This window comes from Apis cerana, linkage group LG8, assembly GCF_029169275.1.
Source record: "Apis cerana isolate GH-2021 linkage group LG8, AcerK_1.0, whole genome shotgun sequence".
NCBI lineage: Eukaryota > Metazoa > Arthropoda > Insecta > Hymenoptera > Apidae > Apis > Apis cerana.
Genome location: NC_083859.1, coordinates 8,468,874 through 8,487,800, shown reverse-complemented (window position 1 = coordinate 8,487,800; position 18,927 = coordinate 8,468,874). Strand labels below are relative to the sequence as shown.

Sequence of the window (18,927 nt, the reverse complement as noted above, 5' to 3'; positions counted from 1 at the left end):
TTTTTATTTATTTCGTATTTTTAATATTTAAATAAAAAATTTTCAAATATCGATTAAAGTATTACATTATACCAGAATTCAAAACATGTCAGAAGATACATTGATATTTCATTATTAAGAATATATATTTCATAGAAAATATTCTGTCATATATCAAAAGCGAAGTTTAAATTAATAATTGGAAATTATATCAATAATTAAAATGATTAAATATGATTCAATATATGATATACATGATCATATATTATATCATGTAATATATTTTATTAATGGTATTTATAATCAAAAATATTTTTTAATTGTAAAAATTACTTACGATAATTTTTTTATTCTGTAATGTTAAATATTTTGAAAATTCTTTATTATATCTACAGTAGATTACATGAATGAAATAATATGGAAAATGTGGCTATAATTTCTTGACATTTTTCGGAAAAGTTTGAATATAGAGTTCTAGATTATTTTTTAAGTTTAAATATAGAAATACAGCTAATATAATCGCATTCTATAGTAATATCATATGATGAATGTTTCTAAGAGAAAAAAATTATTGATTGATTGGATTGCAACAAACATATTGTTAAATGAAAATTATAATGAGAAGTTGCTAAATAATTAACAATACTTGACATATTATAATAAATATAAAATAAATAGAAAGAGATATGTATTTTAAATTACAAAATCAGAAATGTTTTTTGTGCATTTTATCAATTATTAAAATTATGTTAAAAATAATAATAAAGAAAATAAGTAACATAGAGTTGATTTTTTAATATGATAAATGGGGCAAATATAAGAAACAAAGAATTTCTATTTTAATATATATTTAATATCATATGTATATATTTATAAAGAAATCATATAAATCATTATGGTTTTAGAAAAATTTTATGTAACTTGTAAAACCATAACGGAAACAATATTATGGGGAGGAGTATCTTGAAATATAGGTTGTCCGTTGTCATCTCTGTAATTCAAAAGATCCACATCCATTACACTTTTCAAACCTAATTTTTCGGCCGCTTTTTTTGAATACAAAGATGTATATACTCCAAATATAAATCCTACATTTGGGATGCTATTTTTTGCGAAAAAAATTCCTGCAGCCATTAGGGATTTTGAAAGTCCTTTCCTACGATAATTCTTATCCACGGCAATTGCATAAAATTCCACGGCTACTTTAGAATCTGGAAATTTTCCATATAAATTAGCCTTTTCACTGATTTCGGATAAATAATTGAAATATTGTTTCATTAATCTATTTGCAGGAGGATTATTGGTAAATGCTGCAGAAACTCCATCAATGCCATCATGAAATTTTGAATTTTTACTAACTATCATGAGGTTTACACCAATGATCTTTTTTAACGATTTTTCGATTGCTATAATACATGGTGAAAAATTGAAAATCGCACGTATTAATCGTTCATGATCGATTTTCATTGATTCTTCCTCTTCAATTGTTATAGAATTATTATCTTTCAGACTTTTCAACATAATCTCTTCCTTATCAAAATTTTCATGTAAGAAAGATAAAATTTCTGGTAAATGACTGTCATTCGCCCATTTAAAAATACATAGATTATTTGACTCCATTATATCAATTGAATAAAAATTATTTCATATTATTTGATTCCATATATCTATATATTTATATGTATTTTTTACAACAAAAAGTAATGGCAAAAGAGAAGGCTACATTATCAGTTTATATTTTATTCCATTAAATTAAATTATTTTCACTTGAAACAAATTTACATTTTTTGTTTGTGTCTTTTATTTTTATATTTTGTGAATAATTATTTTATAATATATAATTTTTTATTTATGTAAGTAAAAAGAATGCATTATATAACTTAATATTTTTTGTTATTACAATGAATCGTTCAATGAATCACTCGTTACTCGAATGTAAATTCTTGGAAATACTATACATAGTAAAGTCTTACCTGATTGGTCAATATCTCAGTTAGATTGTAATTCATTGATTGAAAATGTGATTTGTTTTAATATTTAAATAGTTATATTAAAATTAAAAGTTTTTTCTACTTTTTTGAATAAAAAATTAATAATATTAATTTTTTAAAAAATAAGAATCTAAAAATAAGCATAAAAAGAATAATGTATAAATATATTGAGAAGTTTGATACTTTGATATTTAATATTTTGACAATTATGAATTTAAAAAAAATTTAAAATTCATAATTGATTAATAATAAAAAAAACTTAGAATTAATAATATTGATATTGTATAATAATTGGAGATAATTATTATTGAAAAAACTTTTTTAAGGAATATTAAAATTATCGCCTCATTTTCGAACGCGCTCTTCCATTTTCGCGGCAGAGTGCGCAGTTGCGCATGCGTACACTAAACATGATAACAAAATAAGATGGCTGACCAACGAAACAAATAGAGCGCCGTTGTAAATAACAAATGGTTCAAACACGTTTTAAAACGGAATTTCTTTAAAAAGCAGCCACTACACGGAATTCTGGAATCGCCTCGGTATTGGTGTTTAGTGTTTCCACAGTGTGGAATCATTGTAGTGACGGGCAACGTGCAGTGGTGCATTCCAAGCCACGATTCATCGTTGAATGCGTCACGCGTGTGCATGATCATTGAGAAGAGTAATTAAGGAAGGAGCGAGCTGAGAATTATACATCGCCAGGATGCAATTGCGAAAGCAAGATTACCTCGCGTTACATCTCCGCTTACGGCTCGCCTAGCTCCTCATGCTAGTCTCGTCTTCCGAATTGCTTGAAACACAGCATGAAGGAGATGCTTGGAGGGTGCTGCGTGTGTTCTGATGAGAGGGGTTGGACTGAAAATCCATTAGTGTATTGTGATGGCCAAGGTTGTACCGTTGCTGTACACCAAGGTTTGTTACATAGATTATTACTATATTTTATATAAGATATATTTTGTATAGTTTAAATAGGAATGTTCAATTGCAATGTTATGTTATGATAATTTTTCAGCTTGCTATGGTATCGTTACGGTACCCACAGGACCATGGTATTGCAGGAAATGTGAGTCACAGGAACGTAGTGCTCGTGTGGTAAGTTCTATAAATTTTTTTGAAAATTTTTATATTCCATTTCATTTTTTAATTATTTTATAGCGTTGCGAATTATGTCCAAGTCGAGATGGAGCTCTTAAAAGAACAGATCAAGCCGGATGGGCACATGTGGTCTGTGCTCTTTATATTCCAGAAGTTAGATTTGGTAACGTAACAACAATGGAACCAATTATTTTACAATTGATACCATCTGAAAGATTCAGTAAGGTAAAGATTTTCTAAACTAGAGTAATTTTCTTAATAATTATTTAAGATAAATCATATGATATGGTCATTGTAGTCATGTTACATTTGTGAAGAACAAGGAAGAGGTAGCAGAGCAAATGTAGGAGCCTGTATGCAGTGCAACAAGACTGGCTGCAGGCAGCAATTTCATGTTACTTGTGCTCAGGCTCTTGGTTTGCTCTGTGAAGAAGCTGGAAATTATTTAGATAATGTGAAATATTGTGGATATTGTCAACATCATTATTCAAAATTGGTTTGTGTCACATTATTTAAAAAATATCTCTCTATAATTTGAATTGATTTCAGTCTTGATTATCAATTTTATTTCATTTATAGAAAAAAGGTGGTAATGTAAAAACAATACCACCTTATAAACCAATACCTGCTGATAATGGTTCATCAGATTCATCTCCTGAAAAGGAAGCAGAGACTCCAATAAAATCTTCATCAAGTGGTAAACGAAAGAGTTCCAGCTCTAAATCTGCTACAAATTCTAAAAACAAATCAAATACTAGTCCAAGTCTAGAAATAAATGGCGTTGCTGATGATAAAAGCAGTAGCGGCCGTAATACACCCAAAGACAACACCACAAATTCCAGTAAATTCACCACTTCCAACTTCGTAGAAACGATTGTCACCCAATCAGAGAGTGTATTTGGACATGACGGAACAACGTCTACCACTGCCACTATGGCAGCAACAATTAAATCTGGATCAAATTCAAGTTCTGGTCACAAAAATAGTGGACAAACGAAATCAAATTCTTCATCGTCGAACAAAACTTCGAGTCACAGTAAAAAGAGAAAAACAGGAGCACGAACACCGACTGTAATAGGAAACGAAAATTCAAATCAATCAGTCAGCTCTGAAGCCAGTGGTTCAGTTGTGGTTGCTGTCAGTTCTGTTATGCAGCAAGCTGTATCAAGTAATAATGTACAAACAACTATAACAGAAGCTACAAGTTTAAGTACGACCACTGAACCAGAAAAATCAAAAAAGGTAAATAAAAATTTATAAAAAAATATTTGTTTTTATTTTGGAATATTTTCAAATATATATTCTCAAATATTCTTATTAAGTTAAAGGTGGAAAGTCCCATTCAATCATCATCAAACACTCCAGTCACTACTGAAGTGACTACTACACCTGTGATAATGGCAGTAACACAATCTCAATCATCAATTGTTACTCAGTCACCAACAACTACTTCAAATAGTATAGTAGTATCAGTTCCATTGACTGCAACTTCGTTATCTAGTACAGTGCAGAGTGTGGTAACAAGTGCTCCAACTCTATATCAGCAGTTGCAACAAAGTATCATAACTACCGCAGCCGCTACAGAAGCCAGAACGAATGCTATGTCGAATTCAGAAAGATTTATCACAGAAGAAACTCCAGCTAAAAGATCTCGGTAAGTTCGAATTAAAATTTTAATACTAATTTTTTCTATTTGAAATTCTTATTTACTAATAAGAATAATAATATTATTGTTATAAATATTATTTTTTTTAAAGTTTTTAACTTATATAAATATTAGACAATATCACAATAATTTATAAAATAAATATATAATATGAAAAGAAGTAACGAAATTTCATGAAAATTTTAACAATTTAAAATGCGCGCCAAAATTGAACGCATCAAAATGGTTGACTAATTGGATAAACAAGTCTTTTTGTTTTTAACCTTTTATGTTTCGTAAAAATTATTCAGATATAAAAATCTTATTTAATATGGATTTTATTCAAAATATCATTTCGTTAATATACTATTACATTGCTTAAAATCTTCGAAAAATATTGTGTTTATTAAAAGATGTTCGTGACACTATTGCAAATTATACAAATGGAAGAACGAATTCAGGATTACTTTTTATTTCATTTTTATATGATATATATTGCAAAAAAATTCTGACAGAAAGAAATTATTGTAAACAACTGTGATTTTTTTAACGTTTTTTAGTTTGTCTGTAGCTTTAAGAATACGTTGAGGTTATGTTTGTTTTTTCTACCACAAGGGGCCTCAAGGGCAACGAACGAAGGAAAGGAATAACGTGATGTTAACGGTAGTGCACAACGGTCTGTTTATGTTACATTTTATATAATATTCATTTCTGCAGAATTTTTTGAATATTTTTATTTTTAAAATTACATGAAAAATGTTAATGAAAAATAGAGTGTAACTGGATATATAATTATGCATTTTGTTACTTTCTTAGTTCTCAATCATCAGATAAGCAAGAAAAACCTCGTAAACCAAAACGTGGATCATCAAATAGTCAACCAGCATTGCCACAAGTACAACCACAAACACAACAACAACAATCTCAATCAACCGCTTCATCTGTAGTAACATCAGTATCTAGCAGTGCAGTAGTAACAACATCCAAAAGAGGAGCAAGAAGTAATCATCAAACTCCTCCACCTGCTGTAACTGTCGCACCTGTACCATCTATTATTCAAGGACCAACACTGAGCAGTGGGCATTTTAGTAGTATTGGCTCTAGTTCTACGAACACCATGGGTCCTACAGTCAAAGAATCTCCTCCAAGTAGTCCAGGTTCTGAAAGTATGAGTAGTAATGGACCAGGAAGGAGAAAAAGGAAAAGCGCGAGTGCGGCTTCTACAACACCAACACCTTCTGCATCTAGTACTCCAACACTTACGAATCCGAAAGAAGAAAAAGATGTAAAATTGTAAGAAATAGAGATGATTGATATAATAATGATATAAAATCATTTATTATATAAATAAATCTAATTTGAATATGCATTAGATTTCAGAATGGAGTTAGTGCACCACATATGTTAGGAAATCAGTTAAATCCAACCTCTACAATGGCACAAAAAATGTCTGATACTCTTTCCCAAGAATTAGAAGCTCATTCTATTTTTACAGAAGCTAGTAATTCTACAACAAATTTAGTTGGTCCACAATTACATAGTCGAGTAATTGCATCTGTAAGTATCTTTGAAATCAATTTAATATGACTTTATTTTTAAAAAAAAAAAATAAGAAAGTGTTTCCATTATTATTCTAATCATAATGTTGTTTTACAAACAGATACGGTCCAATCAAACAGGTGCACCGCCCACATCATTTTCTTCAGTTTTTAATTCTTCTAACAATACAAACACTAATACAAGCACTACCACTAATGCTAGTACAACCAATACCGGTTCTTTAGGCGGTGGAGCAATACCCCAAACACTTGACCAACTTTTAGAAAGACAATGGGAGCAAGGAAGTCAATTCCTGATGGAGCAAGCCCAGCACTTTGACAGTGAGTGTACGGCAAGGAAAAACATGCTTTCAGTTGCATGGGTTTGGTAAAATTGGGGATTTCTTCATTCGATCGAAAAATGAATGCATGGATTATTTTATTTATTGTATCTTCATTGAATAATAGACTTGTACATCAAAGATACGTAATCAAAATTATACTGCTTTCTGGCTTGTTTAATTCATTAATCATTATATGGATTAAAGAAAAGTTTTACGAATCATAAAATTTTCTTTTATAGTCGCTTCTCTACTTTCTTGTCTTCATCAATTGAGAGCGGAAAATCTTAGGTTAGAGGAACATGTAAATAGTCTTCTGCAAAGAAGAGATCACCTATTGGCTGTGAATGCTAGACTTGCAATTCCTTTGACAACTCAACCTAGTGCACACCCAGGTAATTTACTTGGTTTGTTTTATTGTATATTTAAACATTTTAAATATTTAACAGAAAATTCTATATTATTCGTAAATTATAGTGAACAATATACATCCAACAGTCAACCCATCGCACCCCAATGTTCCACATCCCGATGTTCCACCAGGAGCCGCGGCCCCTGTTCCAAGAGTTACTAGGGAACCACGAGTAAACAACACATATATGCCTCATTCGAGTTCCAGTAATCATTCTACGACGTTAGAAAATGGTTTACCTCCAGATCCATCTCCTCCAGCTGCAGCTTCATTGTCACAATATCAGCACCGAACATCGTTAATTGCACCTCAGCCAAGTCCAACAATCAGGTAACGTAATTATGCTTTATTAATTATGAATATTGATACTCCAAAATTAATTTTTTGCAATTATTATATACAGACACAGCCCAGCTGGAAATGCATATCATCAAGGACAACCTAGTAATATAGTATCTCCGGCACCGGCTAGTAATTCTAGTGTAGTGAGAAATTCATCTGTTACACCAGATCCTCTACGTGGAGTACCAAGGTAAAAGGATTTATTGCTACAATAAAACAAAGTTATCTTTTACTTATTTATTTTAATAATTTTAAAGTAATTTTAAAAAATGAAGTATGAATTTAAATTAAAAGAATAATATTGTAAAAAATAATAAAACGAAATGGATTTTCAAAATAGATATCCGTATGATATATTTCTGCACATAAAAAAAATACAATTTCATATTTTAGATCAGTGCCACAATCGTCGAGCAATTATATGCCTTCAATGTATCAACCTACAATGTCCAGTCTGACAAGTAATCAAGTAGGTAATGTTCATAATCTTCATTCGCATGGACCTTCTCCACCCAGTCATGGACCACCAGGAAAACCCAGCTGAAGATAGGTGGAAAGCAAGGAAAAGTATACTGCGTCCGATGACAGTAGACGCGGTGAGGTGTCATCGCCGTCCGAGGCGTGCTACCATCTTTAAAAATGAACAGAGGGAAGTCGTTTATCCTTCGTGCTTCTTTGCTAATTGGTTCGATCTTTGATTGGTCTCTGATCAATAAGTGTTGATCAGTTCGATAATTTAATATTTATTGACTGGTAAAATAATATAAAATATTAACCAAAAACGTTTGCATTTATCAATAATTGTAATTCACATTTTTGTTGTTTTTTAATGAATTTCGAGAGCAATTACTTATCTACTTAAAATTCTGTAAATTAATTCTGTAATAAATAGGATAATAGAGGCCTTGCAAATTCGAACGAAGAAGCAATTTAAAAATAGACTTTTCTCTCTCTTTCTCTCTCTCTGTCTCTCTCTCTCTCTCTCTCTCTCTCTCTCTCTCTTTCTCTTTCTCTTTCTCTTTCTCTTTCTCTTTCCTTTGGTTGCACGTCATCGAGCACGTCTGAGACAATCTTAACATCATCATTATCCATCATTGTCATCGATATTGTATGATGAAACAGTAAATCCGCAGATGTACAAATTGTAGATTGTAAGTTAATCGCGATTAATAGCAATAATGATTATGAAGTAGATGTACATTTTACAAAAAAAAAAAAAAGAAATCATGTGTGAGTCTGGTGGTACGACAAGGTCACTCATTTTTCCTATAAAGACATCTTTTTCTAAATGTTTCACTATTATTTTAATAGAAATTTATTTTGCGGATTTCTTTTAGTAAGCTCGCAAATGATAAATTGTAAATATTTTGTAATTGGCCCATTTCACGACTTAACCGATGTATATTTTAATCTTATATGTATATATATATATATACGTATATATATAACGTACAATATAACTTAGCATATAATTTGAGCACTGCCTTCCATCAATGAAATGGCCGTGAAATGGGTCGAAGAAGTTATTTTTATTCATAAAATAATGGTTCTTATGATTTCTTCAGAGAGGTTAATCGAACTACGATCATTAGATGGGAATTAAGAAAACAATTGAAGTTATATCTAAATGGAATATTATTACGCGCTTCGTTTTCGCATAAAAAATCCATTTGCGATTGTCCTTGGTTATATCTTGCCTTTTTTAATGGCAGCACATTTTATTTGGATTCTTATTCTATCAATAATATAGAATTTCGACTTTTGTCGATATGAGAGACGTAATCAAAAAAAAAAAAAAAAAAAAAAAAAAAAAAAAAGAAAAAAAAATGATAATTTTAGCTCGAAATTAGAGCTATTTGTATTAATGAAATTCTATTCGTTAAAAATTAAGAATTATATACAATAAGGAGAACAATCTTTTGTCTCTCAATTCGTCAAAATAAAAAAAATTTCATTTAAGAATTATCTATATTTTAACGTTAAAATATGAATTTAGTTTTGTTTTTTAATTAATATTTAGCTAGTAAGAATTTTTACACTAATCTTTTTTATTCTGTTGTAGGAAATAAAATTTTAAAACGAAAAAGTCAATGTTACCATGTTGTGTTCTCAATTGGAAAGTATTATTTTTATGGACGGACAATTTTCGATAATGAAAAATAACGAATGTTCATAAGGAATCCAGAAAAACCACTAGGCTTACTTAGTATGATAAATGCGGCATCAAGCGTTCACGTCACCACTCAGGGAAAATCGATTTATTAAAATTCTATCGAATTTTCTTCATGTACATCAATTGTAGCGAGCACGAAGAACACTATTTCATATCATACATTTTTGAATCCAAAGAAATTATTTTACTTTCTTTTTATTTCATTATATTTGTAGTACTTAAGTGTCAAATAATAAATTATTCGAGTAATTTCATCAAACAAAAAAAATATTAAAGTTTTTTAAAAATTTTTTTTTTATTTATGAAAATTATATATTATTTTTAAGGTGTACGGTAGCATATAGTGTTCAATGCTACAATTTGAAGAAAATAATATTCATAATTGATGATTTATAATCGAAAGTATAAAATGGTTTCCAAAAAATCAAGTGATTATTGAAGACAACAGTGCGTTTTTATCAACGAAGAATATTTTATGCGTTTATTATCTCAATGTAACGTTGCTGTACTTTTTTAAGATAATATACATTATGATAGAAGGGCAAGAAAGAATGAGAGAGAAAAAAGAGCAAAAAAGGCGAGAACAAAGCGTGTATAGGTGAAGTGTTAAAAACAGAGAGCAGTTAATGATAATGATATTTTTACACAGCAGACCGTGCCAAATTTTTGCAATCGAATCATTGAACTCCCTTGAAACTCTTGAGCAACACGTGCCTAAGTAACTGTTGTTTAAAATCTTGGGACTGGAATTGCTTTATGTGATGGAAAATGAAAAAAAAGAATGAAATTTAAACATTGCTCCTTTTTTTTTTTATGCTCTCATTTATTTTGTGTTCATTTTTAAAATTCTTCGTGTACAAATAAATTATTGTGTTCCTAATCCGCAGTGGATCGACTGTCAGAGATTTTTTTCGCTTGAAAATTTAACTTTAATTTGACCAAAGTCTTTTCTAATTCTAGGCTGCATTGGATTTATATAGAATGGACAAAAAATAAAAACGGAAATGTTTTTATGCTTAAAATTACAAAATTCTTTTTTCGGATTGAAAAATTGTACCAAGAATTTTAAATAAATATTTTTTTTTTTTTTTTTTTTTTTGTTAAATTTTGTATAAATTCAATGTGAGTCTGTTCATTAGACTTTTCTATTCGCTTGTAGTTTAATTGTAACTTAAATATTTGGTACCTATATAACTTATGTACACAAGAATCATGCGTTTAGGATAGATACGGTGTATCATTAGATTTGTTCGTATTAAGGACTTTGTATGCTCATAATAATAACAAAATAATTATTCAAAAATCAGCGAAACAATGAGCAAAAACTATTTATTGGATAAATTAATTGCAGACTGCTCGAGTGCACTGGAAAGAGACCACGTAGTCCCATTGATGAGATCAAAATCAATTTATTTCCCAGCCGTGCAGACATGAAAAGACATTCAGATAATTGTAAATCATGAAATCACAATGTCCAAGCGGCAGCAATGCTTTGATTGGCCGAAATATTGGCACAGATCGTATTGTAGCATTTTGATACTCGAGATCTCTTCGCTAAGAATCATTGTTGGACAAATGAATGTATAAAAAGAAAAAAAAAGAGAAATGAAAAAAAAAAAATATGTGTGCAAGTGAACCAAACTTGTCGCCGTTTGTGAAGCGTGTTTTCATTTTTCTACGAAAGTTAGCTAATATCCCTCCCGCGTCTCTGGACGAACGAACAGGCATAAGTAATTCACTGTAAAATAATTGTAATACATACAAAGAAGAAACAATAGCTAGAGAATGAGAAGGAGATGAATTTACTTCGTCTCGATGCACTTGTCGGTTTTCCCAAGAAGCATGCCGATTTAACGTGATACTTATTGTATTAGGTATTTGTAAAAAGATTGAAAGCGAAATATTTTTTTTTTTTCTTTTTTTGGGACAGCCTACAAGTTATAGAAAGCGTTAGCTACTTGTGTAAAAAGATGAAAGAGTATATCGAGAGAACACTTTGAAGGTTGCCGCGTCCTCCGGTAATCTTTTGTATATTTTCAAGTGAGAAATGAGCAGCTAAAAATCCGGGGCTGCTCCGTGGCTAATTTACCTTTAAATTGTCCTCGTGTTGCGTACGTTTATACCATACATCTAAGGAAATAAGGGAATGGAATATGTCGAGCGAAATGCCATATATGTTTCCATATAGATGGAAAAAAGTTTTCTTATGGGAGAAAAGGCTGATTGTTTTTTTTTTCTTTTTTTTTTTTTTTTTTTTTTTAATGTGTTTAATGTAATAATTTTCTGGTGACGTCGTCCACCCCTAATAGGTACCCTGAATTTAATCGAATTAGTAGTATAGAATTGTTATTTTAATTTTTGTATTATTAAGTTATATAAAATTTTAAATTTAAGACTTCGATCTTTTAATCATGCTTTCATATTGTTATGAAATCTGCTCAAGATTATAAATAATCACGGGTGCTCAAAATTGTCTTGAAATGTAGATATTTTACAACTTTATTTAATAAATTTTTAATATACAATTAAGAAAAGTATAAGATTCACTTCTTTAAATCTCTATAAATTTATAGAGTATGGATATAGGAAATATGTTAATTTCTATAAAGGATGTATTACACAAAATTAAGAAATAAGGGAAACCACTGATTTAAATTCAGGAACCAACACCACTAGGTTAAGATCTTTGTCTCCAATTGGATATATAGAAACTTTCACTTTTATATTTATATATCTATTAAGATTTACACCGTCGAATTGAAACAAAAGGCATGAAGGGATGGACGAAAGCTCACAAAAAAAAAAAAAAGTTTATCCTGACGACATTGATGCTATGTAGTCGTGACTTCTTGAACTTTTCCTCTGCTTTTCATTCTCATTGTTTAAAGAAAATGCAGACGAAAGTTCCGTGAAATATGTTCATTGTTGATGCACGATGTCCTCAAAATTGTCGTCTCGGAGTCGCGTGGATCGGTTCCAAATCCAGGGATGTAAATCTGTGCGATACGATTTTGTAATGTAATTGTGCATACGGAAGCATGTAATAAAAAATGAGTAAACGATGACAGTATATCGTTCCTCTCGACCAGTTCCCTGCTTTTGGATCCTTTTACATTTAAATTATTTTTCACATTTAAATTCGATTTTCTTTCATTTATTTTTTGCTCGTAAAAGGTATCTCAATCAACGAAGAAAGTTATAATTTATATATTTTTTGAGTTTTATGAATTTTAAAATAAAATTAATTTTTTTTTTAATTGATTTGAAATAATTAATTTTATTACTTTGCAGTTACTTTATCGTTGAAGAAAATTTAAATGCGAGATATCGAAGAGTTTGTTGTCTTGTTTTTTCGACGAAACGAAGAAGAAAAATATAGTTACTCGTCTATGGAAGCATGACTATCTCCAGACAAATCCCTGACGTTTGCCTGAGTGCCGGCCAACGATCGTGGGAAGTCTCACCTGCGACCTCGTCTCCGACGAATCAATATTACACGAGAGTGTACGAATATACTACTGTTTCATGGATACAAGTGAAAGACATTCTTATCAGAAACATCCAATTGGTCCTCCTAATGTAATGTGAATCAATATATAATTTAATATTTATATATTTAACACAAATTACACGTTTATATTGATATATGCATTTCTCTTTTTTAATTTAAGAAATCTTTTTTAATTTAATATTTAAATTTTCATAAAAAAAAATTAGTATTATATTAGTATTATATACACACAAAATAAAAAAGAAATTAATTTTAGGGATGAGTTGAAAGCGACACACGTGTCTTCTCTTACTATTTTTACATCATCTTCTGGGGAGAGGAAACTTCAATCTCGCATTACAGCTGAACAATGTCCAATGTAAAGTAATAGGATTTCATCGAGCTCGAGTTTTCACGCTGGATTTCATCAAGGATTTTAGATTTTTATCTTTCTACGTATCCCATTCCTAAAAATACTTTTATTAAATCCTGTCATTTATTTATTGATTCACGATTAACAAACTCATTCATTTCATTTCTGAATTTAATCTCTTCACTTTAAATTAATCTCTAATTTTATATTCCATAAAATCTGTCTCATTGTATATATTTTATTTATATTTATTTGTAATTGTTATAATATTAGGCAAATTATGTAACGAAGATTAAAAGCCATATAAAGTTCAAGATATTCTTGGAATTTGTCTCTAATCGTCCGCTAATGACAATCGTATCAAGTGTTATATTGTCTACACCGATAATCGTGTGAAGCATATTTGGGGGAGCTACAAGTATAAAAGTATTTCAACGGAGTGTTCTGGGGGGATGATTTCGCTGGAACTTCAGAAAACACGCAGCTGCCCAGGTTTTTGCGTGCCCCAATTTTCACCCTGTGGGGCTGGACCCTGTAGGGGAGTTGAAGAGTGGATGGATGCTCTCTTTTGCTCAGACACCCCCCTTTCCTCTCCTCTTTCTCAGTAACTGTAATGGAACCCTCAGCTTCTGTCTGTGGACGTAACATTGTTAATTCTATTCTCAGGTTTCTACATTCAAACCACTATCTGTGAATTTGATATATTTCTTTTTTTTATTTGCTTTCCCTTTGTTCTTTACTAATTTGTTTGGGTTGGGTTTTTTTTTTTTTTTTAGTTGAAACTTAGAAGTTAGATGGAAAAGAGGGATGGATGAATCTGAGAAAGGTGGACTTCTAGCGACAATAAAGAATTGGATATTTATAACAAAGTAAAAAGTTAGATATTATTATTTAAAATTGAAAGTAGAAAAATTATAATTTTTTACATATCTGTCCGAGGTAAGATGTTACATAATAGATTAATATGGACTCGATGCTACGGTATTACTACATGAATCGTGAATTAATACTTTATTTGTGTGTCACTCCAGCTGCGAGGATCAACACAAGTGCGACCCTCGTGACAAGCGGGTGCTCTTAATGCGCGTCTGATACGCGAAAGGGAGTGCAGCCGCGATTCTATGGTTTGCTAATTTTCACGGGATCACGGTACCGTGACGTTCAAGCCGATTAGGTTCAACCTGGGTTATTGAACTTTCACGCCTTCCCTTAACCGCTGGATTTATCTATGAAAAAGCATTGAAAAAGTAATTTAAGCCTCATACAACGTTTATGAATAATATAAATGTTTGATCAAATTACATAGTTGTTCACTATTTTTATAATTAAGATTAATTTAATGTATTATTATTAGTGGAAAAAAGAACCAAAAAGGAATATTATCGAGATAGATATTATCAATATTTAATATCTTTTTCTAATCGTATCACATGATACTCAATATTTAAAAGTACAAGTGTTAAAAAATTGATACACTATAAAGAGGTAAGTGATAAGGACAGGTGTGGACACAGCTGGATCAACCGTCGATAGGTCACAGTTTCGATTATCTGATGACCAATCTTTTATTATCATCCAATCTTATTTAACTTTGACTTTTTTTTATCATATTTTAAAGTTCCTTGAAGTAGTTAGTTAACATGATATTGGTAAATAAATTATTTTACCTATTATGCTTAATTACATTTATTTAATTATATTTGATTGAATATTATTGGTTTTTTTTAAGAGAAAAATATTTCTTTTACAGTTGTGTTATCGTTATTCCGGATTGATATATGTATATATACACGTAGCCAATTGTAAACAAATATGAATATTTTATTATAAAATAAAATAGTTTAAACGATCAAGAATAAAGGAGAGAAGAAGAAACACTTTCAGTAAAGGTCGAAACCGCTTCGATATGTCCCAGGGGACATGTATATCGTCCCTAATTGTCCACAAATCGACGACCACCCTCGATTTCCGAACCGTTAAGTACAACCACCTCTCGGGGCACCAGGGGCGTTCCGCTAGCTTTCTCTTGAGGGGCGCCTGATACAACGGGGTAGAATATGGATTCAATTACACCTCATTGTGCTACGGTGTCTATAAACAATGCTGTTTTCACAGCTGATAGCGGCCCACGTTCTTCTGCGGCTCCATGAAGTTAGAAGTTCACCGAATCTAATTTCAAGTGAAACAGTCTGATCCTCTTTTTGACAGTAAACAGTATATGATTTTATTTATGGATTTAAATTTATTTATTTTATGTATATATATATTTATAAAAATTGTTGATCTGTTGATTATAAAATAATTATAATTAATAATGTTTTTATTATTTAGAATTGGACAATTTGATTGAAGTAAAAAATGAAAATTTCAATTGTCTGAAGGAATAATTCAAACTGAATGCAACGAGAGGAAAAGTAGAAGAATATGGATTTTGCATTAATAAAGAACAAGAAAAAAGGATAAAAAAGAAAAAAAGAAAGAAAGATCTATAATAAACCATAAAGAATTTCTATCTTTTCATTCTTACTATTTCATAATTATCCTTGAGATAAAGTATCAAGTATCATTGAAATATTATTAAATACACAAGATACTTAAATAGACTTTTTAAACTAGAAAATCGAAGTTGAAGGCAATGAGAAGCTTTTAAGGACAACTATACTCGATTATTATCTGACAGTCATATTGTAATTTTCAAGTATCGAACGAGATATTTGCTGATTAACGTAACATTAACTCGGTGAACCTCAGTTAGAAAGTAGAAAATGGTTCAGACTGCAGAATAACGAAGAGGGAAAGGAGGATCACAACGTGGGAAGATCCGCAGCCGTCGGCGCCATTATTCCCGAGTTGCAGGACGTCGCGACACCGCAATATCGACGTACCGCCCACGATTCTCCTTCTCTGTCTCATCCACGTCGAATCTGCTCCTCTTTCTGGTGAACTGTACACCACAGAATTTGGCGCAGTTTCTACCCTCTGCTTTTTTACCAAATCCTCCGCCATTACGAGGAACTCTGGTTTTAGAACTTTCTTTGGATTCTTAGAAAGTTGGAAAATATTCGTTCTGTTATTATATTTTGAAGAAAATTTTTTGTAAGATGAATCCAGAACAAAACGGAGAAGAAAAGTAAAAAAAATTGGATATATTAAATAAATCTGAATATCTAAAAAATTGTTTCAAAAAGTTTAATTTGTCATAAAAAAAAAAGTTTTTTGATTAACTTTTAATGAGCTAGATTGATAAAACATTATTTTGGAAGAAATGTATCTATGATAAATTAAAAATGCTTTGATAATGTTATATAATTAAAAAATGGAACGGATGAATGTGGGAATTATGATAAAGATTGAAGATTGAAAGATAATAAGAAGAAACGATTTGAAACTTCAAGAATCTACTTTATTTGGCTTCAATGACAACCACGTTGTTTTAATAGCAAACAATCTGTTTCATGTTCACGTGTCACGTACAAACGATATCTGTTTAGATTTTTTTACGCACTTTATATATACATTTATTATAACATGAATTCTGCCAGAAAAATTAAAAGTCAAATTGATCACTTACAATTTAAAAGGAAAAGAAGAAAAATATCCGACAGAATCTTCGTATTTTGTTTTTCTTTCTTCATATGTTATGTAATGTTAATTCATTGGATTTTGAGCATTTTTAAAGAGGAACTTAACAGAAGATACATATATCATTTATATTACAATTTCATATTTTACAAGAATTTTTCTTATTTAAATTTGACTTCTTAGATATTAATTTAAAAAATTAAACTATTTGTTCATAAGGTTATTAAATATTAACAATAATAATTTAATTGATATTGTCCATCACATTAAAATCGACTAGAGACACAAAAAAATTAATTGATGTAATCTTCTTATATATTAACAAATTTTTTATTCTTTTGTTTGATTGTTAATAATGATTCAGCATCAAAAAAAAAGTAAAATAACGACTAGGAATGTTTGTCCTTAAATACTAAATAACACAAGGCTCGACGTGACTTAATTAAGAGATGAAAATTTTATTCGAATGTCGAGCCATTTTTTGATGTTCTTGGATCCTCCGGGGTCCATACTTTTGCATACATCGTCCCATTCTGAGAGATATCCGATTTCCTGGACCATGATAAGGAATGAAAAATGAAAGGATTTCCTTCACTGCCTGAAATTTTATCATTTATCTTAATTAGTATATTATCCAACTCGATTTTCTATTTAAATTATTATTTCTTGTTTCCAAGATTATTAATTAATTAATTGATAGAATTCACTTGAAACAAATCACGAGACAAGTTAATTTAATTCATTATTAATTTTTAGGAAAGGAATAATATGGAGGAAGAAAGGATATGTGAGTACGATTAGTATTGGCCTCACCACGAACTATGACCTTCTTCGAATCATCTCGTCCAGAACATCTTGAGAGACCACTATTTCCCGTCAGAGGATCGTTACCCTTATCAGCTCTGACCAATTCGTTAAGAAACTTAATGTAACCAATTGCTAATTTTAACGTATCTACTTTAGAGAGCCTCTTTTCATAAGGAAGAGTAGGTATGTGGGCCCTAAGACCCTCGAAGGCGTCATTTATATTCTGCATACGTCTCCTCTCTCTCATATTGGCGGCCTGTCTTTGTTGCACTGCTTGCCTCGGACTTTTTCCCGACGCCCCATTTCTTCTATTGTTTTGACTTCGTCTAGAAATTATTATCGTTCTGTTTTTCAATAGAATAACGATCTCTAGACTTTTATTATTCGAGTGTTTTCAAGATAGATTCTTAGAAATTACGTATAAAAGATGATATGACAGAAAACAAAGAAAAAAGAATTATTTCTTGTATCATTTCTTAAATAATAATGTTTTCGATGCACCTGTCTACGAGCAACCCGTATACCAATACTCGGCGGATTGCCTATTGACAGGCGCAATGATATCGCTCGTTCTTACATCTTTGAAGCTTCATCATTGAGAGATAAAATGAACTTATAGATATATTCATCGGATGAAAAAAATATTTCTTTTTAAAGTATTTTAGAATATTTGTTTAATCTAATTTTTTAAATGAGATTTTTATTCTATCTGTTGATTTAATATATATATAAAATCAAATTAATTCTATCATCTTTCAATATATATTTTAGTTCCTAATAAAATATATAATTTCTACGTTTTTAGGTTTCTGATCGCTGGTGATGGTCCAGTTAAAAAAATAAAAGATACTCACTCTCTGGTGTGATTCTCCTGATCACTACTGTAAGCACTTTCATTATCGCTGCTATTTTCGTCATACAAATAAATTTCACTACCGCTGGTACTTCCAGTACTTCCAGCAGGATGTGCAGCTAATTGGGAGGGAATAGAAGGTAACGTGGCTGTGGTAGGTGCTCCGCAATGCGGCGGCAAAGCTGGAATCGCTGGATTCCCAAGAAACCCATGAGCCTCGTACATGTACTGTCGATTCATCATATCCAGTTCGAGATTGTCCATGGAATACATCTTGAAGAAGCTTCTTTTTATATCATAAAA

The 18,927-nt window shown here is 30.6% G+C and overlaps 3 protein-coding genes across 7 annotated transcripts; 1 reads left to right on the top strand and 2 right to left on the bottom strand.

The window, feature by feature from the left end:
- Positions 1 to 810: 810 nt before the first annotated feature.
- On the bottom strand, positions 811 to 1,599 carry LOC107996389 (uncharacterized). The gene has a single exon (XM_017054410.3). The coding sequence runs from the start codon at positions 1,597 to 1,599 to the stop codon at positions 892 to 894; it is 708 nt and encodes a 235-aa protein (XP_016909899.2). The 3' UTR covers positions 811 to 891.
- Positions 1,600 to 2,748: 1,149 nt separating this feature from the next.
- LOC107996492 (protein AF-10) lies at positions 2,749 to 12,581 on the top strand. 4 transcript variants are annotated; one of them, XM_062078682.1, is made up of 13 exons: positions 2,749 to 2,885; positions 2,986 to 3,065; positions 3,129 to 3,293; positions 3,367 to 3,564; positions 3,648 to 4,310; positions 4,391 to 4,722; positions 5,530 to 6,006; positions 6,087 to 6,270; positions 6,374 to 6,593; positions 6,835 to 6,987; positions 7,091 to 7,334; positions 7,408 to 7,536; positions 7,740 to 12,581. In XM_062078682.1, exons 1-13 carry the CDS (start codon positions 2,777 to 2,779, stop codon positions 7,888 to 7,890), a joined length of 3,105 nt encoding a protein of 1,034 aa, XP_061934666.1. In that variant the 5' UTR covers positions 2,749 to 2,776; the 3' UTR covers positions 7,891 to 12,581. The 4 variants fall into 4 exon arrangements, with proteins under 4 accessions (XP_061934666.1, XP_016910048.1, XP_016910049.1 ...); XM_017054559.3 differs by having other exon boundaries at positions 7,070 to 7,334; XM_017054560.3 differs by having other exon boundaries at positions 6,374 to 6,599.
- A 4,182-nt stretch (positions 12,582 to 16,763) lies between these two features.
- On the bottom strand, positions 16,764 to 18,897 carry LOC107996395 (pancreas transcription factor 1 subunit alpha). 2 transcript variants are annotated; one of them, XM_017054419.3, is made up of 3 exons: positions 18,626 to 18,897; positions 17,778 to 18,097; positions 16,764 to 17,562 (listed from the first exon to the last, which is right to left on the bottom strand). In XM_017054419.3, the coding sequence occupies exons 1-3, from the start codon at positions 18,895 to 18,897 to the stop codon at positions 17,423 to 17,425; spliced, it is 732 nt and encodes a 243-aa protein (XP_016909908.1). In that variant the 3' UTR covers positions 16,764 to 17,422. The 2 variants fall into 2 exon arrangements, with proteins under 2 accessions (XP_016909908.1, XP_016909909.1); XM_017054420.3 differs by having other exon boundaries at positions 17,781 to 18,097.
- Positions 18,898 to 18,927: the final 30 nt, after the last annotated feature.